Source organism: Eulemur rufifrons, chromosome 10, assembly GCF_041146395.1.
Source record: "Eulemur rufifrons isolate Redbay chromosome 10, OSU_ERuf_1, whole genome shotgun sequence".
Taxonomy (NCBI): Eukaryota; Metazoa; Chordata; class Mammalia; order Primates; family Lemuridae; genus Eulemur; species Eulemur rufifrons.
This window is the reverse complement of record NC_090992.1, coordinates 21,572,297-21,600,151: the sequence shown is the minus strand read 5'-3', so window position 1 is coordinate 21,600,151 and position 27,855 is coordinate 21,572,297. Positions and strand designations below refer to the sequence as shown.

General features: G+C 36.3%; 2 protein-coding genes across 5 annotated transcripts; one reads left to right on the top strand and one right to left on the bottom strand.

Moving 5' to 3' along the window:
• Positions 1-25: 25 nt before the first annotated feature.
• On the bottom strand, positions 26-5,900 carry NUDCD2 (NudC domain containing 2). 2 transcript variants are annotated; one of them, XM_069484237.1, is made up of 4 exons: positions 5,767-5,900; positions 3,545-3,593; positions 3,191-3,342; positions 26-890 (listed from the first exon to the last, which is right to left on the bottom strand). In XM_069484237.1, exons 1-4 carry the CDS (start codon positions 5,893-5,895, stop codon positions 807-809), a joined length of 414 nt encoding a protein of 137 aa, XP_069340338.1. In that variant the 5' UTR covers positions 5,896-5,900; the 3' UTR covers positions 26-806. The 2 variants fall into 2 exon arrangements, with proteins under 2 accessions (XP_069340338.1, XP_069340337.1); XM_069484236.1 differs by lacking the exon at positions 5,767-5,900 and adding an exon at positions 5,548-5,755.
• A 473-nt stretch (positions 5,901-6,373) lies between these two features.
• HMMR (hyaluronan mediated motility receptor) lies at positions 6,374-27,491 on the top strand. 3 transcript variants are annotated; one of them, XM_069484234.1, is made up of 18 exons: positions 6,374-6,419; positions 8,675-8,773; positions 9,235-9,314; positions 11,922-11,966; positions 13,584-13,772; positions 14,789-14,875; positions 14,966-15,066; positions 16,659-16,733; positions 16,866-17,041; positions 17,826-17,974; positions 19,247-19,461; positions 21,704-21,820; positions 22,811-22,957; positions 23,900-24,052; positions 24,266-24,365; positions 25,092-25,268; positions 26,819-26,981; positions 27,472-27,491. In XM_069484234.1, the coding sequence occupies exons 1-18, from the start codon at positions 6,374-6,376 to the stop codon at positions 27,489-27,491; spliced, it is 2,139 nt and encodes a 712-aa protein (XP_069340335.1). The 3 variants fall into 3 exon arrangements, with proteins under 3 accessions (XP_069340335.1, XP_069340334.1, XP_069340336.1); XM_069484233.1 differs by having other exon boundaries at positions 11,919-11,966; XM_069484235.1 differs by lacking the exon at positions 11,922-11,966.
• The last annotated feature ends 364 nt before the right edge of the window (positions 27,492-27,855 follow it).

The following is a 27,855-nucleotide window of genomic DNA, read 5'->3' as shown; positions in this document are numbered from 1 at the left end:
TCAAAATACATTTGTAGGCTTTTGTCTTTTTTTTTTTTTAAGAGACAGTGTCTTGCTCTGTCATCTGGGCTGTAGTGCAGTGGCTGGATCAAGGCTCACTGCAGCCTCCAACTCCTGGGCTCAAACAATCCTCCCACCTCAGCTTCCTAAACAGCTGGCACTACAGGCAAGCACCACCACTCCTAGGTAAATTTTCTTATTTTTTGTAGAGATGAGGTCATGCTATGTTGTGCAGGCTGGTCTTGAACTACTGGCCTCAAGTGATTCTCCCGCCTTAGACTCTCAAAGTCCTGGGATTAAAGGCGTGAACCACCACACCCAGCTTTTTCCTTTCTTAATAATTTTTTCAGTACTATAATTTCCCTGTGTGAACTGGTATACTTAGACAAAGGGGTACACAATTCCTATGTAGAAAACTTTATTGAACATCACACTTAAGAAAACTTAATACTACCTGAAGGCACCCTTTCATTTCACATGATCTACCCTAATGTTCTTTGTATTAAAAATATGATTAAATATGAAATTAGTAAAATGCAGCATATAAAACTTCATGCTGAGCAAAAACAAGTCCAAAAAAAGTTACCATACATCCATAGAATAATTCCCACAGGACGTGTTTCCTATGTAAATCATACTTGAATGCAATTTTTAGAACCATTTTAAAATATATTTTGCAATTTGTTAACTGTAGGCATCCATATTTTTCTTCCACCACATAAATCTGTTCCTTTAAGTTGGCAATATCTGCTAGGATCCACAGAATGCAGCAAAAAACAAAAACAAAAACAAAAAAAACCCAGTGGTTATTTCTCAAGATTTGAGAAATCTGGTCCACCTTTAGTGTAGTTTCCTGAGATTTCTGCTCCACTGAAGTCAAAACCAGGATTCTAAAAGATATGAAAAAAATAATAAAATAAAACTTAGCAAAAATATTAAGTATGAACTGGCAATTTAAAAAATAAGAACTAAATGACCAATAAATACATGAAAAGATACAAAGCAGCACTGTTATCACCAAAATGGAATTTAAAATTATGAAGTATTTTTCAACTTTCAGAATTACAAATATTTAGAAGATCAATATGTATATTACAATGTTGGCAAGTATATGGGAAAACATATAGTTCAATATCAGTGTATAAACAGAATTTAATAGGTAGCATTTTTTGAGAGCTTACTATATGCCATGCAGGGCCCTAAGAGCTATACCAATATTAAAATATTTAACCCTCAACGACAATCCTATGAATTTTAAGTACTACCTCAGGATTTAGTCTTTTTGGTGGACAATTTCATTTATTCAACATTTATTGAACTCCTACTGTTTCGAAGATACCATTAGAGGGATGTAGAACTCAAGAGTTAACACAAAAATCCCTGCTCTAGTGGATTACATTACAGCAGGAAGAGACAAGTAAAAAGCATAAATTACTCAGTGCAGGGGTTGGCAAACTCCTCTGTAAAAAGCCAGGCAGTAAATACTTTAGTCTTTACAGGCCACATAGTTTCTGTCACAACTACTTAACTGTATGAAACTACTCTTTGAAAGATAATACACAAACAAATGAGCATACCTGTATTCTAGTAACACACACTCACACACAAACAAAACAGGCAGTGAGCCAGATTTGCAAGTTTGCCAACCCCTGATCTAGCTTGTTAAAAGTTGGTAAGTGGTATAGGAAAAAAACAATAAAATAAGATAAAGGAAATGAAAAAGGATTATAATACTTAAATGGGATAATCAAACTATGCTTCATTAAGCACTGACTTGCAACAGTGAAAAAGTCAGCCAAGCTGTGGAAGAACATTCCAGTCAGAAGGATGGCAAAGGGAAAGGGCTGGCATGTTGTTTTGGGAACAGCAAACAGACCAGTATGGCCAGAGCAGAATGACTAAGAGAGACAGAAGTAAGAGAGGAGGAGGTCAGAGAGATAATGGAGTAACGATTAGATAGGACCTTTTAAATGACCTTGTCTTTTACTAGAGTGAAAGAGGAAGGACTTGCAGAGCTCTGAGAAGGGAAGTGACATGATCTGACTTGTATTTTAAAAGGACTGCTCTAACTGCTATTTTGAGAAGGCTGTGCCCGGGCAAGGGAAGAAGTGAAGAGAACAATTAGAAGGCTATTGGAGTAATCTAGGCAAGACATTTAAAGTGGTCCAGATCAGAGTGGTAGTAGAGTGGGGGTGATAAGTGGTCAAATTCTGAATATATTTGGAAAGTAGTGCTAGTAAGATTTCCTAACAAATTGGACAGGGTATGAGAGGAGAAATCAAGGATTATTACCAATTTTTTTTTTTGACCTGTCCAACTAGTTTCCATTAATTGATAAGAAGACTAGGAAGGAAGCTAGGGTGTTCAACTTGGACATGTTGAGTTTGTTATGTCTGTTAGATAGCCAAGTGGACATGGGTATGCAAGTCCAAAATCCAGGAGGAAAGTCCAGGCTAGAGATATACATCTGGAAATCATTATCATATAGATATAAATTATTCATCAAAATTTTAGAAGTGCTTTGATCCACAGTAATTTCTCTCCTAGATATTTATCTTACAACACTTGAATAGTTTCACAAAGAAAGAACAGCTTTATTTAAAACAGAGAAAAATAGAAAAATCTAAATTGTATCAAAGGCAAATAGCTAAGTAATTATGATACATCCAAACTAGAGAATACTCTCAATAGTTAAAAGGAATGAGTTTTATCTGTATGTACTAGTAGGGAAAGAGACCCAGGACATACTATTAAATGAAAAAGCAACATAAAGAACAATATACACAGTGTGATCCTCCACTTATGTTGAAAACAAAATAAACAAGCCCAATATACGAAATGAGAATGAGACAGATGCCTGGAATGGGGGATCATGGTGAAGGGGACTTTCAGAAACTTTTTACACTATGTAAGTCTATACTGATTCAATTTTTACAAGAGTTTATTCATTTATTACTGATGTACATTAAGTAAATTTAAACTAACAAATCATAATACAAATAAATTCCTCTAAAGAAAATTTTTAAAAAGTCAAATCCATACATAGGCCATTTTTCCAATCATTTACTTTAAAAATTCCTATAATTTTTGTAACTTCTCATAATCACTCTTGAGTTTTAATTTCAAATAATATATATTCTGTGATTTTTAGATATTTGACTACACATATTCATACATTCGTCTGACTTACTTCTTTCTGGAATCTCTCTAATGTAAGCTTTCTCTGCATTTGGTCTTGGACCCAAGGATCAGCTGCATATTCAGATTCTAGAAGAGAAGTCCAACAATTTGCTGCATCTCTCTTTGTCTTTGTAAGAACAATACGAACCATTTTTCTATCCTCTAAAGAAAAAAAAAAAAATCACAAATAAAGAGTTCATCATTATATTTTTCAAAAACCTTTCGGTAATCTTGACATACAATTGTTTTCAACACATTTCTATTATTATAGCTTTCAAAAATACAAAGACAAAAGGACCTAATACAAAAAATGGAAAAGACAAAATTAATTTTTAAAGATTCTGTGAATTATAATTATCCTTACCCAAAGTCCATGTTCCCTCATCAGCTATTGTAGAATCAAAGAGTTTTCCCTGAAAAATAAACATTTAAGATACTAAAAATATAGCATTTCATTAATTTTTATAAAGCTTTCATGACTATGGTTTACCTAATTTCCTACCTGATCCACATCCTATATATCATTTCACCACATCTATAGGTGCTCAATGCTACATTTGCTCCTAGCTAATGAAATGAAACCTAGTTTACATTGCATGGAACATTTATAATGATAAAAAACACAGAGCTCTCTAAGGAAAAATCAGGGCACCTTAATTTTTAGAAGATGCATTAATACTACTGATCACTAATTAGCCGAAGGTGAAATTAATATCTGAAAGGCTTTAATTCTACCAATTCAAATGAACTAGAAGGGATCTCCTGCTAAAACTAAGAAGAAATGCCATATTTTAAAGTAAACTTTTAAAAACTGGTTCAATCACATTATTGGGTGAATAGCATTAAAAAAAATTAAAGCTCATACTGTAGACTCAATTTCAGATTAGTTGTGACTGATTTTTCACAAACTTATTTTAAGTAATCAAAATATACATTTAAAAGAGAATGTATATGCTCAAATTCATTTTATTTTATTTTATTTTTTTTTTTTTTGAGACAGAGTCTCACTCTGTTGCCCAGGCTAGAGTGAGTGCCGTGGCGTCAGCCTAGCTCACAGCAACCTCAAACTCCTGGGCTCAAGCGATCCTCCTGCCTCAGCCTCCCGAGTAGCTGTGACTACAGGCATGCGCCACCATGCCCGGCTAATTTTTTCTATATATATTTTTAGCTGTCCATATAATTTCTTTCTATTTTTAGTAGAGATGGGGTCTCGCTCTTGCTCAGGCTGGTCTCGAACTCCTGAGCTCAAACGATCCGCCCACCTCGGCCTCCCAGAGAGCTAGGATTACAGGCGTGAGCCACCGCGCCCGGCCTCAAATTCATTTTAATTTGTTCCAAATTTAAAAGCCAGTAAGATCCAAGTTGATACAAATCAATGTCTTTCACACGAATCTTCTGAGGCACTCAAAGCACCTCTATATAAATAATATTATTAGCTAACGTGTAGTATGAGCTTATTACAGACCAGGCACTAGTACAAGCTTTTCAAAAACACGAATACCATGGTAGGCTCAAAACAATCCTATGAAAAAGGTACTATAATTACTGCATCTTGTGTACGAAGAGACACTTGCCCAAGGTTACAAAACTAGAAAACGGGCGGAGTCAGGTATCCTACCACGTAGTTACCCTTTGCCACTACACACACTGCTATTAAACATCTTAGGCATCTAATCTGAGAAAGTGATCTAACTTCAACTTGTTAATTAAATGTAATTACAGGCTGAACAAGGAAAAAGCGGATCCCAGATCCAAAGGACATTGCTGAAAATAAATAAAAGAGGTACTATTTTCTTTGCACACTTCACCTGCTTGACCACGCTACAAACATGCAGGATTTTTCTAATTTTTGATGAGAAAATAAATCACCTGACATCACCTCTCAATCTTTATCCCGTTATCCTAGTATTTATTTTCTTTGTTGTACTTTTCTATACCTACCTACATATTTATCACTCATGCCTCCCTACAAGGGCGCAACCTCTTGAGTGTAGGAACCTTTTCTATCTCGCTGTATTCTTGGCACCTAGATGAGTATACGATAAATATTTGTTCTTCGAACAACCTAGTTAGGCTGTTCCCAACCAAAGACCTTCAGAAACAAAAGAAACCGTCCTATTTGTTATAAAAAAAAAAAAAAAAAAAAAAAAAAGAACTCAAACAGAAAAATGGGCTCCTCAAGTTTCCGCAAGTCAAAGACTCGTCCTGAGAATGGGGGCTCCGATCAGGCCAATTTAATCGCTCTTTCTCTTTCTGCCATCCAGAGGATCCCTCCGGCAACCCAAAAATTGTTCCAAGGAAACAGCGAATTTTAAGACTAGGGGATTCGGAAAAAAGAAATTCAGCACAAGCCCGACCTGCCGCTACCTTGAGGATCTCGCGGCCACCCACCGCCAGCGCCACATGCCTGCTCTGCAGGCCACACTGGATATCCTGGGCGCGAGTGCCTGGGGGCACTTGAACTTCAATGAACACCTCCTCCAGGGTCTGGTACCACTGGCCCCACGGGGTCCCGCACGGAACCACCCCACTGCGCTCCTCAAACGGGGCCGACATAATCTAAACGCTTCCCAGCCGCAGACGCACCAAACGAGCCGAGCGCACGCGCGGCGTCCCCACGCTCAGGTTACGCTCCGGCCCCGCCTCTCGGGTCACCGCACATGCGCAGGAAGGCAAGATGGTGATCGGTGTTTGTTTTTCCATTTCAATGGCCATTTACGACACTGGCAGGACCGAGTTTTAAAGAACTGAAATCCAGAGAAGTTTGCATCCAAGGAACGATGGGAGAGGGCTGGAACCAGTGAAGCAGGAACTCACTACACTGTCACCTATATGACGCCAAAATGCAAACTTTCAAACTTCTCAGTTGTAAAACGGCGCCTGCGCAATGCTACTTGTGCGAAGGTTAAGATTAACAGCAGAAATGATTGGGTGTAGGCGGAACAGTAACAGTTTCCTATTGGCTGGTAGCCTAAACCCACAGGCCACCTAATTGGACGCGGCTAAAGCCCAGCGTGCGCTTTTAGTATTCCTGTGCGGGATTGGTCTGCCTCATGGTTTTGTTATCCAATTGGCTAAGGTTAGCGGGGAGTGTGCGGGGAGATTTGAATTTGAAGCCAGTAGGCAGTAATAGTCAGCTGGCAGTTGTCTAGGAGTGGCGGTGACTTTTCGGCCTCTAGAGTTGGTCGTCAGCATGTCCTTTCCTAAGGCGCCCCTGAAACGATTCAACGACCCTTCCGGTGCGTAAGGGGGAAGGAGCTGGGGTGCGGGGTACGCTGAGACGCCCTTTAAGAGCAGAGAGTAAATGAGAATAGTCGTAGGCCCTGCATCATAACTACCAGTAGTGTCTCCAGTTTCCTCTGAAGTCTTCTATTTGCATTAAAATCCAATATGTTCTCCGTTATCTCTCCACCCCTACCCAAAAGGAATAAAATAGATGTTTAAGATGTGTGAATTCGGCCGGGCGTGGTGGCTCACGCCTGTAATCCTAGCACTCTGGGAGGCCGAGGTGGGCGGATCGTTTGAGCTCAGGAGTTCCAGACCAGCCTGAGCAAGAGCGAGACCCCATCTCTACTAAAAATAGAAAGAAATTATATGGACAGCTAAAAATATATATAGAAAAAATTAGCCGGGCATGGTGGCTCATGCCTGTAGTCCCAGCTACTCGGGAGGCTGAGACAGGAGGATCCCTTGAGCTCAGGAGTTTGAGGTTGCTGTGAGCTAGGCTGACGCCACGGCACTCACTCTAGCCTGGGCAACAGAGAGAGACTCTGTCTCAAAAAAAAAAAAAAAAAAAAAAGATGTGTGAATTCCACACTTCATCTTGAGACTCTCCTTCCACATTTAAATCTGAAAATTTCCAGGATTAGAGTCTTTGTGTTAGTATATCTAAATGGTCGTTATTCCAGAAAGGGGGATGGAAACTCAATTCTATCGTTAATAGAATTTTTATGATTTCGTAGAATTGGTGAAAGCAATGACTTTAATGCTTTTTAAACTATTTCCCAGAGTGAGAAATAATTTTATATTTCTACCTAGGATATATATTTTTTATTTCTGCATACATAAGCAAAACAAAAGTTCCACAAAGCAATGCTTAACCTTGCTACGTGTAAGTCACACTATTTTCTATTGTATTTCATTTGTTGTTAAAAGTGTTAATCAAGATCTGATGAGTTCCTATCTACCATTTGACAAGCACTTACTTGGACAGCAATAGTTGCCTTGGAATGGTCAGAGCTCCTTGCTGTTCCTATCTATTTGCATAAGACTCTAGACCAGTGGTCCCCCAACCTTTTTGGCACCAGGGACCAATTTCATGGAAGACGGTTTTTCCATGGAGGGGTGTGGCGCCTCAGGTGGTGATGGAGCTATGGGGAGCTGCTGTAAATGCAGATGAAGCTTTCCTCGCTGGGCTGTTACTCACCTCCTGCTGTGTGCACCCTCCTTCCTAAATTCCATGGAAGACAATTTTTCCATGGATGTGGGGGGATTGGGGGGGAGTGGAGTTCTATGGCTGAGTCCCTAACAGGCCACAGACCGGTACTCGTCTGCGACCTGGGGGTTGGGACTGCAGCTCTAGATGATGCATTCTGAAAATAGCTTTTCAGAGAATAGTATTAATCCATTGGTTCCCAATCAGCTAAAGCTTTATGCTAATGATATTTTAGTTATTGTAAGTCATAAAAGCCCCATCTCAAGTCTGATATGTGTAAACACTGAAATAGCTTCAGATTTGGGACTCCAGTTAAATGAAGTTGTATAGTATAAACTTCTGGAACATAGAAATATTATCTATTACAGTTTGTACTTTGCATAACATGGCTTTATAAAGCCATATATGTTCCCTAAGCCTCAAATTCTTTATCTGTAAATTATCACAGGGTTCTTGTGAAGATTAAATAAAATATCCATAAAATGCTTAGCATAATGCCTGGCATTTAGTAAGTGCCCAAAAAATTCTAGGTGCTTTTACCATGGTTGCTCCTCTGTGTGTTCGAATTGCAGTTGGCACCATCAGTAGGTCTGATGTGTTTATATTAGCTGTAGATGGATTATCACTTTGAATTTTTATTCTAGGCTAAATCTTGAGGGATAGACAGTTTTAATTGCTTTATTTCTAGAAAATAAGGGTATCTACCTCAGTGATTCTCTTTGAGTAGAGTTGACTGACACCCAAATATCTTATTTCTTATATTCAGTCCTTAATAATGAAGGCACATGGCTTGTTATTACAGGATGTTCATTCCCAAACTATCCTGTTTTGTTAAGTTGCCTGTGTTCTTTTGTCTATATAAAGGACAAGATGATAACTGTTCTTCATACAGAGACCACCTTTGTAATATCAAATGGGTGCTATTTTTACATTTAAAAAAATAAGAAGCAGTTTGTTTAATGGCATTTTTACATTTATATTCACTTTATTATGACACATTTTTAACTTAAGATCATAAATAACATTAGATGATATGTGAATGTTTTATGTTTTCTCTAGGCTGTGCACCATCTCCAGGTGCTTATGATGTTAAAACATCGGAAGTATTGAAAGGACCAGTATCCTTTCAGAAATCACAAAGATTTAAAAAACAAAAAGGTAATGGATCTCAAAATAAAACCATGGTATGACCTCATGAGCTTTAAAGTTATGAACAACAGTATTTAAACTTAAAGACGCTATAGCACTTCTAAAATGTAAAGCTAGAACTGTGTTTAAATGTTCTTATTCGATGGATTTTTGAAAGAGTCAAGTACGGAATAATGCTTTCATCATTACATTGTTGTATAACCAAGAAGATTCAGCAAGAAATTTGTATAGGTGTGCAGCTTCCTTTTTGGTATTACCTTAACATTTCTTATCAAGGAGTATGAAGAAAATCAGAAAGGTATTAGATGTGTAAAAAATATTATGCAACTAATAATTTGGAAATGTACAATTGAAAGAATAACTTTATATTGCTTCATTAATAATTGCAATAGAAATATGGAAATTGTGTTTTGTACGTGGTTAAAATTCATAAACACCAACCATGATCTATACAATTCATTGTTCCGTAGAATCCCAACAAAATCCTAGTGTTGACAAAGATGCTACCTTGCCTGCTTCAGCTAGGAAAGTCAAGACTTTGGAATCAAAGGTGAGAGACTTTTATATGCCAGTTGGTTTATCAGCTGTATTATTGAAAATGTATCCTAAAATATTGTATTTGATGAGAATGAATTAAGTATATAAATCAAGGTTATAAGTAAATCTGTAAATTAATCAAAAAAGTTATTAAGACTCAAATTTCTGCCTAGGACATTACCAAATATATTGTGCTTAAATTTGTCCTTACTTCACAATTACAAAATGGTCTCCATTTCTCAGTTTTTATGGCTGCAGGGTGTTGCGGTGGCGGTGGTGGAGGCAGGGCCTCACTTTGTCACCCAGGCTGGAGTGTAGTAGCCCGATCATAGCTCACTGCAGCCTCAAACTCCTGGGCTCAGGGGATCCTCCTACCTCATCCTCCAGAGTAGCTGGGACTACAAGCAGGCACTACCACTCCCAGTTAATTTTTGGTAAAGATGGAGTCTCATGATGTTGCCCAGGCTGGTCTCAAACCCCTGGCCTCAAACAGCCCTCCTTCCTTGGCCTCCCAAAGTGCAGAGATTAGAGGCATGAACCACCACACCCAGCCCATTTTTAGATCTAAATAAATTTTATATTACCTAGTAAACCTTTTAGAATTATGTGATGCTTTATTAGTTACCACCATTTGAGTTGTTTTGTTTTTGTTTGTGTGTTTGTGGGAAAGGGTAAGTATTGGTGAAGAAAAAGGAAAAAAAAAATGCCAGTGCCTAAAGGAGGTTTGCAACTCAGAAACTGTTAAGGAGTGGTGAGAGATTAAATTCTTTTTTTTTTTTTTTTTTTTTTTTTTGAGACAGAGTCTCACTCTGTTGCCCAGGCTAGAGTGCCGTGGCATCAGCCTAGCTCACAGCAACCTCAAACTCCTGGGCTCAGGCGATCCTCCTGCCTCAGCCTCCCGAGTAGCTGGGACTACAGGCATGCGCCACCATGCCTGGCTAATTTTTTCTATATATATTTTTAGCTGTCCATATAATTTCTTTCTATTTTTAGTAGAGGTGGGGTCTCGCTCTTGCTCAGGCTGGTCTAAAACTCCTGAGCTCAAAGGATCCGCCCACCTCGGCCTCCCAGAGTGCTAGGATTACAGGCGTGAGCCACCGCGCCCGGCCGAGAGATTAAATTCTTAATAGCCTTATGAGTTGTACAATAGCCTACTATTACTGTTTTTATACATTCATAAACAAGTTGTACTTTTTTAAGGAGTTGTACAAATTAATATATATTTTAGAGTGAAAAAGATTCAGAGCTAGGAAACCAAAGCTGCAGGTTAAGTTTAGACTGTCCATTCATTTGGCAATTACCTAAGTCTCTTATTCTATGATATAGAGCTGTGTTCAATATGGAAGCGACCAGCCAATGTGGCCATTGAGCACTTGAAAAGTGGCTAGTGCTACTAAAGATCTAAATTTTTAATATTATTTCATTTTAATTAATGTATATTAAAAAACATACTCAATTTTCTTAGTGGAAAACTTTTAACTGTTTTTGGAACAATTTGAGTATGTGAATTTACTTTTTTATCTGTATGTTTTATGAAATCTAAATCTAAAAATTTCTGATGAAAATGTAATATCTGAATTGAGGTGTACTATAAGTGTAGAATATATAGTAAATTTAAAACATCTCAATAATGTCATACAAATGACATGCTGAAATAATATATTTGATACATTGGGTTGAGTAAAATATACATGTATTAACATTTTTACTTTTTAAAATAAATATGTGGCTTGCATTTTACTTTTATTGGGCAGGACTAAATAGACACTTCTTGAAAATTGATATAAATGGCTTGACTTGAATTTCTTGGAGAAACTGTTCTGAAATTTTGAATTAATTATAGAATTCATAAACCCCCTTGGAAAACTAAATTACATACAAATTTGTATAGAGCCTCAAAGTAATAGATCTTCCCTGATAGAAAGTGACATTGGGTATGAAATTAATAAACATGAGACTGATGTGTCCCTCTGAAAAAAACTTAGAAATATGTAAAACAGATTTTGTTCAAGATGTTTATGATTTTTCTTCCATTTTTAGATGGAAAAGATAGATATTCTGTTTCTAGCCATTGTGTCAGAAAGACTGCTGGGTATAAAAAGATGTGTGAAAATTGTATGTCTTATTTAGAATAAAGGCAGTGAGAAAATTAGAATCAGAGCTTGTGCTATTTCAGTTTTTCTTATTTCTTTGCATCTGTATACTTATTTTTCTCTTTGGGTATATCAAAGTTTAAGTTGATTTTTTTTTTTTTTTGGAAGATTTTTTTCTTTCTGAGATAGCATAATTTAAATATTCAAAATGTGCTGCTGTTTAACATTAGAAGGCAGGTTGTCAGTGGTTAATAAAGGCCTACCTATTCTTTTTCACTGGGCTTGTTAGAAAAAGCCTTATCTATTGGGTTGAAGCTTTTAAACCTGAAATATTTTGAGATTTTAAGAATTTTTTCTTTATCAGATAAGTGGTCTACAAAATGTTTAATAGACTCAGTGTAATATTTAAATTAGAAATTAACTGTTTGGATCCCTTAATCTTTTCTGATAACTAAAAATCAAATTTAGCTGTGATATTTGTGGCACTTAAAGTCATTTATAATTGTTCTTTGACTGTTAAACAGAAGGAATCTCAAAAGAATGATAAAGATTTGAAGATACTGGAAAAAGAGGTAAGCAATGCTTTCAACTTATTGCAAAATAAATGTGGTATATTATGGAAAGCAAGTTACACAGAGTTAAAAGGTAAGAATTCTGTTGTAGTTTGAGGAGTCCTTCAGTGATGCAAACACTCCATCTAGAGCAGTGCCTACAGGGGAATGGTTTCTTAGCTTGGTTACCATATTTCAGAGCCTATCCAGCCTCTTGTGTAGTATGCTGGCCAAGTCAAGTTTGTTAGCATACCAAGAGACAGATTCAAGATAACCCACTTTGTGAAAAACTGATAACTAAAAATATGTCAGTTTATTACAATCAAATATTTACATCTACTCATCATATACATGCTTCCCATATGCTAATCTGTGTAAAGAAAACATAGCTAGAGGACTGCTTGGTAACCATGCAGTCCTAGCAGGGTAGTTAGATTGGGATGAAGTTACGCTAACATGGTGCATTTGCATTGTTCTGCACAATAGGTACATGCCTTCCTCAAGGATGAAATAACCTAGAGCTACACTGTCCAATATGGTAGGCACTCACCACATATGACTATTCAAATTAAATCAGATTAAATAAAGTTAAGAACTCAGTTCCTCAGTTGCACCAATCACATTTTAAGTGCTCAGTAGCCATGTGTAGTGGGCAGCTATCATACTGGACAGTGTATTTCACCATGGCAGAAATTTCTATTGAGCAGCACTGACCTAAAGAAGCCACATCTTTAAGCCGTGCTAAGCTGCTCACTGCCAGCTTTGTTTCTCCGGCAGTCTTTTTTCCATGTGTCCATTTCTGACCAACTCTTCTTCTGATGGACATATTCTTTTGATATATTAAAACCTTCCGTTTGATTATAGTCAAATGTTGGCTTAAGACCAAGAATATGTCAAGATACCTGCAAATCTTTGGTTGCTCTGATCCTTTTGTATTTATGTTAAAAATATTGACTATAATTTTATTGAAGATACATGCTGATGATGTAGGGGTTGATACTTTAATAACTGAGTCTTTATGAGATAGCTAGTGAGTGAGTTGCAAAGCCAGCAGGAGAACTGATCATTTACATCAGTTACTTCCTTGGGTGTAGAATTTGAGGTTGGCAGGTTTTTCCTCCTATTATTTTAAAGATGTCATTTCCCTGTCTTCTGGCTTCCATATTTTCTGTTGACAAATATTAGGGTTTTGGTTGTTTTTGTTTTAATCTGGTAGTAGCAACAAGGATGATGGCTTGCCGAGGCCTACTATAGTATACTTAGAAGCCCAGCTTTGCCTTCTTGAAATAAAAAACATATTTAGCATTTCAGACTGTAATTTGAATTTGTGTAATTGTAACTAGAGAAAAGAATTCTTAAACGTAGAAATACCTTAAAAGTGAATAAACAATTTATTAATAAATGTACTTGGAAGTTTATGGCAATTAAAATCCTTTTGTTATTAAAACACATTATTTTTAAGATGTATCATAAGGTAAATATGATTATTCAAATAGCTAGTACAATTAGAATGTCTATGAGCATAATGTCAAAATCAGAGGTTTTTCCAGAAGCTTTAATGCTTTGATTATCAGTAGCATCGATTTATGTTGGTGTTGTATTAGTGAATCATTTATTTATCGCTTTGTTTTCATCCAGATTCGTGTTCTTGTGCAAGAACGTGCTGGTCAGGACAGGAGGATCCAGGACCTGGAAACTGAGTTGGAGAAGGTGGAAGCAAAGCTAAATGCTGCAGTCAGGGAAAAAACATCGCTCTCTGCAAATAATGCTTCACTGGAAAAACAGCTTATTGAATTGACAAGGACTAATGAACTACTGAAATCTAAGGTATTCGACCCTTGTGATAACATTTACAGTTCAATAAATAAAAATCACTTTTTTTCTCATTACAGATATTTGAGAGTTTTAAGCTCTAGTTTAGCCTTTTCCTTCATTAAATGTACCTTAAGTGGTAAGCTGTTTCAAATAAAAATTGTATCTTTTTTAATTAGGGGGCCTGGCACATAAATAAGTTATAAACAAATTACTTTTGTTTTAATATCTGACATTTTATCACCCCCAGTAAATAAGACTATTAATAAAAATTACAGAATTTACATCTACAAATCACTTTAAAGACCTTTCTGTGAAATAAATAATAGCATAACAGCAGGCTTCCATCTCAAATCCTTTTGGGAATGAAGTGGGAAATAAATACATTGATGGACTAAATATGCTCAATAGATAAATTGTGTTTATCACTATTAATATACTAATAGAACTTAAAGGGATTAATGTGGTCAACCTGTTGGTTACAGAATTAGAGGGAGGATAAAAGTCACTGTTCAGTTTAGTAAGATTCATTTATTCAGGGCCCGTGATGTGCTGGGCTCTTTCCTTACAAAGGGAGTTAGGAGTCCATTAGAATCAAACACAGGGAAGGGAGCAGATTCTTGGGCCCCACCCAGGGGGATTCTGATTTCGTAGGCCTGGGATGGATCCTATATTCTGCATATTTCAAAGTACACCAGGTGATTCTGATTCATTTTGTTAAGCAAACGCACATCAAGAAATCTTCTCTTAGAGGCTTGTTTTAGAAACTTGCATTGGACTTTCCAGCATATAGAGGTAACTGACCACCCAAACTACCTTTCAGAAATAAACCAGCAAGTCACATTAAGGAAAAAGAGGGTTAAGAACAGTAGTAACGTACAATCAGTAATTGTAGTGTTGGTCAAAAGCTTGTTTTCTCTACCAGTATATTGCAAGCTCCAGTGATGGGCAGAATAATCAATATTTATGTGATTTTATATATGACTTAGCAAAAAATATTTCTGAATTTTTTATGTGTTTTTTTAATTTAGTTTTCTGAAAATGGTAACCAGAAGAATTTGAGAATTCTAAGCCTGGAGTTAATGAAACTTAAAAACAAAAGAGAAACAAAGATGAGGGTGAGTGTTAGCCTCAGCAAGTTTGCTGTGTCTAGATCTGAGGATCTGAACAATTTTTCATTTCCTAAAACAGATATCTCTGTTGTGTAGAGTATGATAGCGAAACAAGAAGGCATGGAGATGAAGCTGCAGGCCACCCAGAAGAATCTCGAAGAGTCTCAGTGGAAAATAGCCCAACTCGAGGGGAACCTGTAAGTAACTAAAAAGAAAGAGAAAATAAGCATGACCAATTTTCCACTGGCTTCTCTTAGCAAGTTACTGTTGGCTGAGAGACTTGGACCTTCCTTCAATACTTACCTCATTCCTCTTTCTAATTGTCCTATTTCTTTAAGTGACAGTTGAGCCCTAATCATTCCCAAATATTTTATCCTAGCAAATTGTATGAATATATTGCACTTGGAAGTTTATGGCAATTAAAACCCTTCTGTTGTACTACTTCTGTAATAATGAGGAGGAAAAGTCTCATAGTCTTATGGAGGTGGTAGTTAGAGCAAAGTTGAGAAACACTGGTACAGGATTAATGCACAATCCTAGCCTTCTTTTTATTACCGAGCTATAATTTACATAGAATAAAATGCACACATCGTCAGTATTCAGTTTGATGACTTTTGACGGTTGTGTGCACCTGTGTAACCATTAACCAAACAAGACAAAGAAAATTTCCATTCCCTCACAGAGTTCCTTTATACCCCTTGTCCTGCTGCTACTGTCCTTGTAATGCTCCCCTGCTCCTACTCTCTGACTTACATCATCATAAATTAGCTTTGCCTTTTTTGAGGATGTTTATCACAGTTTATGAGAAAGAGAGAGGGAGGGAGAGAGAAGGAGAGTGTGTATGTCTTTTGTTTGATATAATTTTTCAAGATTCATCCATACCATTTATGTGTATTGTAAATTTCACCTCTTTATTTCTGAGTAGAATTCTGCTATATGAATACGTGCCTTCATTTGTTTACTATTCTTCATTTGATCATGATTTGGACCATTCCCAGTTTCTGACTATTATGACTAAGACTGTTATGAACATGTTTTATGACTTTTTGTGGACATGTTTTTATTTCACTTGAATAAATTTCTGGGGGCGGGATTCTCGAGTCATAGGGTAGTGTGTAGGTATAACATTTAAAAAACCTCGAAGTGTTTATATGATTTTATATACTCCCACCAGCGATGTATGATAGTTTCAGTTGTTCACATTCTCACTGATGTTTGATGTTGTCAGTCTATTTGATTTTGGCCTTTCTAGTGGGTGTGAAGTTGTATTTCATTTGTAATTTTAATTTGTTACTGTTAATGTCAAGCATCTTTTTATGTGCTTAGTGACCATTCATATATCTCCTTTTGTAAGATGTCTAAGTCTCTTGTCCATTTTCTTAAATTGGGTAGCCTGAAGGAGGTGAAGAAGTAAGTAATTGAATACCAGGCAGTCTGGAACTAAAGTATTATGGCACACAGAAGCTATTTAGTATATTGGGTGGGTGGAGAAACCAGGAAAGGAAAAAATAAAATAAAATTATTTCTAACACTTGGCATGTTGTAGGTGGTTGTTCTCCTCATCATAACTCTTTTGGCAAAATATATTCAGAAAGCTTTTTTACTTAAATAAAAATTCTAGTCTACTGTTTGACTATAAATTGTCAAATTGAGGGATCATATAAAATAATCGTTTAGAGTTTGGACTCTAGAGTCAGCCTGCCTAATACAACAGTGTCTGATACATAAGCATTATGTATGATTATTAAATAAATAAACTAGTGGATATTAACATATGCAAATTTTTTAGTGTTTCAGTAGAGAAAGACAAGATTGATGAAGAATCTGAAACAGAAAAACTCCTAGAATACATCGAAGAAATTAGGTAATAATGAACAGTAGCTTTAAATTGGACCTCATTTCATGGAATATTGATGAATACATTTTTATCACGTTTCTGTTAATTTTCTGTGTGCCTAAATAGATGTGCTCTTCAAAATAATTTGTTTTAATGCAGCTGTACATCAGATCAAGTGGAAAAATACAAGCTAAATATTGCCCGGTTAGAAGAAAATTTGAAAGAGAAGAATCATGAAATTTTAAGCCTTCAGCAGTCTCTTGAGGAAAATATTATGTTGTCTAAACAAGTAGAAGATCTGAATGCTAAATGTGAGCTGCTTGAAAAAGAAAAAGGTAATGTAGTATTTATATAGCTATTATACTTTCTTTGGCTAAGTGTTACATTATTTAAGGAAAGTACTGATGTAACTTTTTTAATATAGTTATCTAAATGACAACAACAAAAATCCCTGTTCTATATTTTCAAATTTTTTACTCTTATGTTTGTTCTCTTTATTTCAGTACAGTGTTGTCTTTTTTTTTTTTTTTTTTGAGACAGAGTCTCACTCTGTTGCCTGGGCTAGAGTGAGTGCCGTGGCGTCACCCCAGCTCACAGCAACCTCAAACTCCTGGGCTCAGTCGATCCTCCTGCCTCAGGCTCCCGAGTAGCTGGGACTACAGGCATGTGCCACCATGCCTGGCTAATTTTTTCTATATATATTTTTTAGTTGGCCAGATAATTTCTTTCTATTTTTAGTAGAGAGGGGGTCTCACTCTTGCTCAGGCTGGTCTCGAACTCCTGACCTTGAGCGATCCACCCGCCTCGGCCTCCCAGAGCACTAGGATTACAGGCGTGAGCCACTGCGCCTGGCCTACAGTGTTGCCTTGATTGAAATATATACAATTGTGCAGTTCTTAACTTTTCCACTGGGTGGCCATCGAAAGCAGTGGGAGGTTTTATTAAGTGTAGCATATAATATATATAGTGGTGATACAAACTTCACAATTTTGGTTTTTTTCTTTGGAAACATTTGCTCTGTAATAATGTGCTGTAAACAGCAGAATGGAATATAATGGGAGTCTGGGTTTCTCAAAGTTAGTATCAGTTACAGTATTTTTAATGTTTTGCCTTTTATAGAAGACCTTGTAAACAGGAATAGAGAACAGGATCAAAATCTAAATGCTGAGATGCAAAACTTAAAAGAGAAGCTTATTCTTGAAAAACAAGAATGTGAAAAACTTCAGCAAAAAGAGTCACAAACTGATTCACTTCTGCAACAAGAGAAGGTAGTTTACCACACTATAAAAACTTATGTCATAAATTTTTCTTTGTGTCAGGAAACCTTTAAATTGTGTCTATCCTTTGATCCAACAAGAGTCTTATCCTGAGGAAATGATTATGGACATGCTGAAGATTTAGCTACATATCATTACCACATGTTCATCACAGGGTTATTAATAATGTGAAAAAATTACAAATAACAGGTAGGTACAGCAAAATAGGGAAATTGTTTTTTAAAAATTTTCTGGCACAGTCTTGTGTTATGTAGGCTATGTAGATATTTACAGTTATCTTGTAAAAGAGTATCTAATTACAGGAGAAAAATTGTTTAAAAACAATTTTTTAAATCCTGATTACGTAAAGAACATTTTACATATCAATGAGAAAAAAAGATAGTCCACTAAAAAATGTGGGCATAGGATGGAAATAGATAATTCACAAGGAGAAATTCAGATGGCCTGTCAACATGAATAGATGCTCCACCTCAGTAGTAACTAAGGAAATGTAAATAAGGTTTTCCCCACTTACAAGATTGGCACAAATTACATTTGATAATGTAAAACATTGGGGAGAGTCGAGTCAACAGGTACTTGCATGCACTGATGTGAAATAATATACTACTGGACAACCTGCAACTGCCAAAGGAATTAAATAGATCTATATATGCTGACCTGGAAAGATCTCAACAACTATCTTTATGATTTTTTTAAAATGACATTTACATACACAGAAGTATATATTATTTATATCCAAAAAATGTGTATGTATATAAATATACAGAAAAAGACCAGAAGGCAAATATATTCCAAACTAGTGGCTATTTCTGGAGTAGGAAAACTGAAATTGGCGTGGGGAGTAGTGAAAGATAATATTCACTTCATTTGTAAATGTTAGAATTTTTTCATAACAGTGATGTATTTGTGTATTATATAACTTAAAATTTTACATAACAATGAAATCACAATACATTTTTATATATGAGAAGAGTATATCAAAATATGTATAAAAACCAGTTGTAAAACAGATGTAAGATATAATTTTAGTTTTATACGAAGTGTGTGTATTTTGCACAGAAAAAAGCCTGAAATGATATTTGCCACAATGTTAAGGTTTAGGATATAATGCATGAAAAAAAAATGAGCTTATATTATTGTATGTTTCCTTGAAACTCTTGAATTTAGGTTTCATACTTAATTATTTGTGCTTCTTATTTGTCTCTTAGTAAAATCTCACAATGTCATTTTAAATTATTTTGATGGTTTTCTGTTTGGATTTAGGAATTATCTTCTAGTCTTCAGCAGAAGCTATGTTCTTTTCAAGAGGAGATGATTAAAGAGAGGAATCTCTTTGAGGAAGAATTAAAGCAAGCACTGGATGAGCTCGATAAATTACAGCAAAAGGAGGAACAAGCTGAAAGGCTGGTCAAGCAATTGGAAGAAGAAACAAAATTTAAAGCTGAAGAACTCAAACTCCTAGAAGAAAAGCTGAAAGGGTTTGTAATAATAGGACTTCATGTTTATGGGTGACTTCAGATGTTAAAAAGTATTTTCAAGAATATTTTCTTAGGATTCTCACATCATGTGAGCATATGAGGTTGAAATTATTTTACAAGTAAGTAATAGAGAGGTAAAGCACATGCATAGAATGTACATGCAAACAAGAAAGACAGCCAGAGTTAAAAGCATTGCCCTTTTTTCCTATAAAGCCAGAGATTTAATTAAAGAGTTTTAGTAAACAAATTACCAAAGTTTTGTGCTCCTTTACTACTTACATTTTCTAAAAATTATTGGACATTAGCATTACAATAATAATGAATTTAAAGAATCCTGCCCTTTAATGAAAATCATTTTCATTTTTTGTCTATGTGTACATCAGTTTACACAGTTTAAGTTATGCCTTTAGTTACATTTTTTAGAAAGCACAAATATACACTTCAAAAGTAGTAACAAAAAAGAAAAATGGGTTGGACTAAGTGCTTGGGATCCCAGCTACTCAGGAGACTGAGGCGAGAGAATCACTTGAGCCCAGGAGTTCAAGGCTGTAGTGCACAATGATGGTGCCTATGAGTAGCCGCTGCACTCCAACCTCGGCAACATAGAAAGACCCTGTCTCAGATATTAATAAATAGCAAAACGGGGAAAGGAAAAAAACAATTAGAACTGAGAAACATTTTGAAATAAAATATGGAATGATTAAAAAGAAATATAACTGAGAAACATTCAAAAAATAAGAAATTGATCAAAGTAGAAAGACCAAAATCTCATGTTTCTAACTCTAGTTCCTTGTTTCCATCATATTATGCTTCCTTCTTCACTGTATTTATTTAAATTAAAATATCCAGTTTGATTCTTCAGTTCAATTTGCAAATAAATAATAAATTATGTTACTTAAATCCTTAGGATCTCATCATTAAAATACTTTCTAACAAGGAACCATGCACTAGACATGAGATTATAGTATTATAACATATCTCACGCTTCTGTATCTATCTCTTGTTGGGTACTTTGTTAATCTCTTTTCTGTTTTCTAGCGTTGATTAGTGATGAAAATGAACACCAAGCTTTTGTATATCGCTGCTTTTCGGGGGACAGTACAAAAGTGCGATTAGGGGGATTGTTCTGTACTGCAGCCAGGTTCAGGGAACAGCAACCTTAAGAAACTGAGTAGATGATATTATTTTCAGAGAAGAAAGAAAGTTGAGACAATTATTCTAAATCAAAGAACTCTGGTCTAGTGGTCAAGAAATAAGGATTTTATTATGAGATCTGTTAACTGTGTGATTCTGAGCATGACAATCTTAGTTTCTTTCTTTCATTTTCCACCCCATTAGATATAAAACAGAGGAGTTTTATAAGATGATCTCTGAGGTTTCTTCTAGCCTGGAAATTTCAGGCTTTAAAGAAAAACTAAGAGAATTGAATGTGATTCCTCTAGGGGACAGTGAAGAACATATTTTTATTACAAAGCCTTTGGTAATATTTGATTGCTTTTGCTGTGGTGTGTATAATTTTTAAATCCCCACACTCATTACAGAATGAATTTGATCAGCCATTCATCCTGTCTCAGTGTCTAACTTACTCTGTATGTGCACAATGCTCATTTACAGATTTTAGTTCTATATGTTCTTTAAAAGATCTCTCATAAGCTCATATGCTCATCTAAAATTTTATCACCATTTAATAATGTATTTTTTAATCTCTGAGATTTGTAGTATATATTTATTAAGATGACTTAAAAACTATTCTGTCTATATAAAATAATTCATTAAAGAAGTTATTGAATCTTTAAATACAATGTATTATGTGGGCTATTCATATAATCAAAATAAAACCACAAAGCCCTCTAACTTCTCCAGAGAACTTTTAAAATGAAGTGTCTTTAACTGTACTTAGTATTTCTTAAGTGTTTGATGTAGAAAATTAAACTTTATTCAATCCAAGTGCTTTTTAACTGGTAATCCTTTGTATTCTTTAGCCTTGGCTGCTGCCAGAGGATTCTGTTTTAGAGTCTTTTTACCCTACCTTCTTAACCCAAAATTTTTACAGTAAAGTAAAAGCAGGAAAGATAAGATGAAGCCAGTAGAAAAGTTGGTGCATTTTTAAAACATACTATTAGAAGTGGGTGATAAACTTGAATCTATGCTATCCAGCAGCTAGTGCAAAGATGAAGGTAGGAGATAGTAGGGTAATTATTTGTAGTTAACGTTTTATCTTGTAACTGTTCCTTTTTCTTAGGAAAAAAGCTGAACTGGAGGAAAATAATGCTGCTAACACTCAGGCCACCCTGCTTTTGCAGAAAAAGTATAATAGTACAGTGCAAAACCTTGGGGATGTTACTGCTCAGTTTGAAAGGTATTTCTCACGGCAGCCTGCACTCCTAAATATAATGTGAACAGGGAGGGATTTTTAAGAAAAATCTGTGAACAAAGTAATCACACAAAGAATGTGATTGGTATGGCTAAATTCTATAATAACCAACCATAAATGAGCATTTAGTGTCACCTGGTAATCTTACTACATTTATATAGAAATAATTGTCGTCCAGTTTATCTTCCAGTTTTCCCTTTCTGCCCCTTCCCTAGTTCATCTTGCTCAGATCTCTAGCACAATATACACACTTACTGGGAGATTGTCAGTGGCTCCCCTTTATCCCTCAGGTCAGCCCACTGTGCCCTGTGGTGATGACCTGCCTTGTGCTTCTAGCTTCTGTTCCTGCCTCTTATTCATTAGGCTCCAGTCTCACCTCCTAATAGACTATGTTCTACCTGCCTCTAAGCACATATGCATCTTTATCCTCTGAAATACCTTCCCCTAACTGCCTAGCAAACTCCTTTACCCGTCATGTCTCAGCTTAACTATAAATTCTTCAGAAAGGTCTTTAAATGAAGGTTCCCCTCTTCCATTAGCTTAAAGTTCTTTGTACTTTTCCTTCATAACACTTACTGCAAATTTAATTTTTTTTTTTTTTTTTTAAACAAAGAGCAAGAGAAGCATTTCCCCATCTTCCCCACAAGACCATAAACTCTGTGACAGTATGTGCAGGGATTGTATATAGTTTTTGATTTGGAGTAATTTTCATGTTTGGTAGCTAATTTTTTTAATCTCTATATGCATACTTCCTACACATGGTAAGCATGTGATTTTTTTTCCTTTGAATAAACAGCAAGTACATGTAAACTCGTTAGTACTTACCTCAGAACACTGAAGTCTTACTGTGTAAATGTATGAATAAAAGATTTTGTTTTACTTAAAAGTATACAAAGTGTAAACTGATCAGCTGTATGTTTGTCACTTATACAGTAGTTAGAAAAAGGTTTTGATTTTTTTTTTCTTTTTAATAAGCTATAAAGCATTAACAGCTGGTGAGATAGAAGATCTTAAGCTGGAGAACTCATCGCTACTTGAAAAAGTAGCCAAGGCTGAGAAAAGTGCAGAGGATGTTCAACATCAGATATTGGCAACTGAGAGCGCAAATCAAGAATATGCAAGGTATGTAGAACAAATAAATAAATAATGGCCTTAGAACCATTAAGACAATTTATTGTTGTTGAAAGCCAGTTAGTGACACAGGGAATTGTCCCATGGCTTGAATTTTGGTGATATTAATTTGCAAATTAAGAATTTACTCACTTAGGCCGGGCGCGGTGGCTCACGCCTGTAATCCTAGCACTCTGGGAGGCTGAGGCGGGTGGATCGCTCGAGGTCAGGAGTTCAAGACCAGCCTGAGCAAGAGTGAGACCCCGTCTCTACTAAAAATAGAAAGAAATTATATGGACAACTAAAATATATATATACAAAAAATTAGCCAGGCATGGTGGCGCATGCCTGTAGTCCCAGCTACTCGGGAGGCTGAGGCAGTAGGATCGCTTAAGCCCAGGAGTTTGAGGTTGCTGTGAGCTAGGCTGACGTCACGGCACTCACTCTAGCCCGGGCAACAGAGTGAGACTCTGTCTCAAAAAAAAAAAAAAAAAAAAGAATTTACTCACTTAAAAAAATTGTAATTCTTGCCGGGCGCGGTGGCTCACACCTGTAATCCTAGCACTCTGGGAGGCTGAGGTGGGCGGATCGTTTGTGCTCAGGAGTTCGAGACCAGCCTGAGCAAGAGCGAGACCCCATCTCTACTAAAAATAGAAAGAAATTATATGGACAGCTAAAACTATATATAGAAAAAATTAGCCGGGCATGGTGGTGCATGCCTGTAGTCCCAGCTACTCAGGAGGCTGAGACAGGAGGATCCCTTGAGCTCAGGAGTTTGAGGTTGCTGTGAGCTAGGCTGACGCCACGGCACTCACTCTAGCCTGGGCAACAGAGAGAGACTCTGTCTCAAAAAAAAAAAAAATTGTAATTCTTGAAGAGATCCTTGAGTTTAAAAAGAAAAAAGTAATTGAAATAGCTGTAAAGTTTAGTGAACTCTTGTCTCTCAAACTCAAGGATGCTTCTAGATCTGCAGACCAAGTCGGCACTTAAAGAAGCAGAAATTAAAGAAATCACAGTTTCTTCTCTTAAACAAATAACTGATTTGCAGCACCAACTTAAGCAACAAGAAGAGGACTTTAGGAAACAACTGGAAGATGAAGAAGCAAGGTAATCTATAATTAAAACCTGAGTGCCATGTAAGTCAGCTATGATGTTATTTTTAAAATAAACTGTTTTTTGGAGGCCGAGGTAGAAGGATCACTTGAGCCCAGGAGTCTGAGGTTGCTGTGAGGTAGGCTGACGCCACAGCACTCTAGCCTGGGCAACAGGGTGAGACTCTGTCTCAAAAAAATAAATAAACTATTTAATTTTTCCATGCAGAAAATCTGGACAAGAAAATACAATAGCGGAATTAACTGAAAAAGTTAATAAGTGGCGTCTCCTTTATGAAGAACTGTATAGTAAAACAGAACCTTTTCAGGTTTGTCAGAAGCAAACTTACTTGTATTTATGTTAGGAATTCATTTTGTTCCCTGTTACAGTCATGATCGTGACTCTCTGCAAGATCACTTTGCTGTGTACTTACAATGCCAATTGAGCTTCCTATTCAAGAAGGCTTATAAATTGTATTAGGCATAAATCTTTTCCAGCTTTGTTGAGGTGTAATTGACAAATTGACATTTTTTAATGTAGCCTTCCTAGTTTAAAAAATGCTCTCTAAAAAGGAACTTAAAGTTAACAGCACAGAAGGTTCTCCTTGACATGAGCTTTTGACAATCTGTGTTAATTTGTGAGATGCATTTTGTTATGACCTCAGTGTTTCTCAAATTAATAGGTTTATCTTTTAAAAGAAAAAAGGATAAATGCTAATTTTTGCGCTTAACTAGAAGTACAATGTTGGTTATATTGTGGTGATCCATCTGATACAGATAAGGCTGGCTAGCTGGCTTTGTTGTTTTTTTTACCTCAGTTTTAATGATCTTTAAAATGAAAAATGCAAAGTTTAAAAGATTTTCATAGAGAATCTATGCAGAGCCCTGAGAATATGTAAGCATACTCTATTTTTGTTGGGCTTTTCAAAATTTTTAGTTTGTTTTATAGTTTATATGAAACTAGTAAGATTTAAGTTTTTGCACAGGAAAAAGTTCTTGGAAAAAAATTTAACAGTTTTAAGTATTAACTTTATTAAAAAAAAAACCTTTTTCAGCTACAGCTGGATGCATTTGAAGCAGAGAAACAAGCATTGTTGAATGAACACGGTGCAGCTCAGGAACAGCTAAACAAAATAAGAGATTCGTATGCTAAATTATTGGGTCATCAGAATTTAAAGCAAAAAATCAAGCATGTTGTGAAGTTGAAAGATGAAAATAGCCAACTCAAATCGGTTTGTAAAATATTTAGTTTTACTAAAAATATTGGGGTGGGGAGTTAGTATCTAACTGTATATTTATTTGTTTCATAATGGCTGGCTTATTTTAGTGACGTTTATTCCATCCTCACTACCACGACCCCCCAACAGTGTTGTGCCTCTGATGTTGCTACTGAGGGAGGTGCAGTTTGGGATGTGCCCACAGTCACCCTGGGATGACACTTGTTTTGGTAGGGCTGTCTTCCTCCTCCACTGACCACACATGGCTACTAAACACCACTGGATGCTGGCTCATTGCCCTGTTATTTTCATCAGTATCCTAGGACATAAATTGTCCTACAGATTAATCCAATCAAATTCTGGCTCTTTTGTGGGAATTATGTCTGAGATCGGTGCTTGGTGTTTGTTCTGACTTTGGGAGGGCTCCTCCCAGCTGTCTCATTTCCTAGTTTTCTTCTACAACCTAGCTGGCCTATATTTAGCCTACATCTTGAATCTCCTCCCAATTCCCTTTCAACATTATCACCGCTGTTCTTTAGATCACCCTTAGGCTTCACTTCTCCAAGCTTGGTTGCAAGTGAAGTCAGTTCCTTTGGGAAGAAATTAAGCACTCTCTCTCTCATGACCTGCTTTCCCCCCCCAGACAAAATCTCTGAGCCAGGACGCTGGAGCTGGAAATGGGGGACAGTGACATGCTTCTGTCTGATATCTCTGCCCTAGTAGCCGAGTTCTTAGTGGACTTGTGGGGAAGGGGGCTGAGGGATAGCTTCAGGTTCTCTTGGCTTGCCTCCTTTGGTATAGAACCATTGCCTTATGAGGCAGAGCAATGGTGATCAGAGTTTCAGCATTTTTAGCACACCGTGCCCCAGAGAGAGCTGCTGTCCCATGAGTGAGGCTGAGCGGAGGAAGGGATCCACCCTGCTCAATTGCATTTGTCCAGGAGATAACCTCAGCAACAGGGAGCTGGTGGCAAGATGAGAAACACCGATGTCCTGCTCCCCCTGGGAAGAAAAGCCTCTGACTGGGAGTTGAAAAAGGGAGCCACGTGTTCTTGGCTGTAGCAGTCTGGGGTAGGGTCTCTGCCTGTCTAAGCTGGGAGTGGGATGGAAGGAGCAGTTTGGTCCAAATGCCATGATCTCATCTTTCTTATCCAATTTCTATAGATTTCCTTGAATAGGTACTTCATTTGCTATTTTGCCCTTAGGACTATTTTCAGAGTCTTGAACTGGTTACCTTTTTGTAATTTTTAGTTTCACTAGGAAGTAGGTCAGCAGAGCTTTCAGGCTGTCATGCCAGAAGTTGATCCCTGCAATTAATTTTAAGGCGAACTTTTATCAGAAAAATAGCTTTGTAGCTGTAGAGGGGCAAGAAGATTTAAAAGATTTTATCTCCTTTGTCACAGCTATTTAAAGTCATTTTGTAATTCAGTCCTAAAGCCTGTATCTATTAGTGATTTTTGCCATTTAGGTTTGATACATAAACAAGTTGGAATTTGCCGGCAACATTGGTAACACGTCTCACTGATATAATCGTTAATAATTATTATCTATATTTTTCTCACATAGGAGGTGTCAAAACTCCGCTCCCAGCTTGCTAAAAAGAAACAAAGTGAGACAAAACTTCAGGAGGAATTGAATAAAGTTCTGGGTATCAAACGCTTTGATCCTTCAAAGGCTTTTCATCATGAAAGTAAAGAAAATTTTGTCCTCAAAACCCCATTAAAAGAAGGTAAGGAATGAAAAAGAAGTGTCATTGTCCTTTGGATTTGCTTTCACAGCATTTAGCAAATAATTTATTTTTACGAACTGTGAAAATTTGTTGACACCTTCTGATATAAAAGAAGTTCTTATTGAGATCATTGTATACAATGCCTTTTTTCCCCTTCTTCTATACTCTTTTCCAATTATCCAGATCCTGCCAGTCCTTTAAGCCCAGTTCAAATTACATCTTCCTTGAAGTCTTGTTTGACCCACACACCAAATTATTCCCTGTATAATACCCTTAGCATTTTAACCTAATTGTCTCTTAAGTCCTTAATCACAATAAATCAAAATTGATTGAAATAGTGACTAAAGGAATATAAAAATTATGCTGCAGAATGTAAGCATTGCTTCATCTGCCTTAGAGAATATAGGATGCCTGTTCTTAGTTTATTAATATAATGATTGAATTACTTTTAATTTATAACACTAATATTACTTTTCCATAATCCTTTCAGGCAATACAAACTGCTACTGAGCTGTGAAGTGTCAAGAATCATGAAAGGAAGGAAATACCTGAGAAACCTGATGAAATTATTTCATTCTCATTGTTGACATTATTATTTTGTAATAGTATTTTATATTATATTTAACTTTGACTGCCTTCCCTTAGGTAGATGAAAGAATTCCAAGTATTCAATTTGTACTTCATGAAGTTACATTAATGTTTCTATTTAAGATGTGTAAGTTGACATATTGAGATTTGAGAAATTATCCAATAAAATAAAATAATTCAAAACTTCCACTTCTACCACTGTCATGTAATGACAGAGTGCTGCCGTGCACGCCCCGCTTGGTGGCTTGTTGGGTCAGATAACACCCAGTTCATGATGGGCAGCTCA

What these genes read in the sequence shown, in the direction of transcription:
- NUDCD2 (XM_069484236.1), bottom strand. Translation starts at nt 5,736, where the DNA reads ATGTCGGCCCCGTTTGAGGAGCGCAGTGGGGTGGTTCCGTGCGGGACC. An exon ending in GTGGCCGCGAGATCCTCAAG is followed by an intron (nt 3,594 to 5,547) that starts GTAGCGGCAGGT and finishes TTTATTTTTCAG; the next exon opens with GGAAAACTCTTTGATTCTAC. An exon ending in TAGAGAGATTCCAGAAAGAA is followed by an intron (nt 891 to 3,190) that starts GTAAGTCAGACG and finishes CATATCTTTTAG; the next exon opens with AATCCTGGTTTTGACTTCAG.
- HMMR (XM_069484233.1), top strand. Translation starts at nt 6,374, where the DNA reads ATGTCCTTTCCTAAGGCGCCCCTGAAACGATTCAACGACCCTTCCG. An exon ending in ACGATTCAACGACCCTTCCG is followed by an intron (nt 6,420 to 8,674) that starts GTGCGTAAGGGG and finishes TGTTTTCTCTAG; the next exon opens with GCTGTGCACCATCTCCAGGT. An exon ending in CACTTCTGCAACAAGAGAAG is followed by an intron (nt 17,975 to 19,246) that starts GTAGTTTACCAC and finishes GTTTGGATTTAG; the next exon opens with GAATTATCTTCTAGTCTTCA.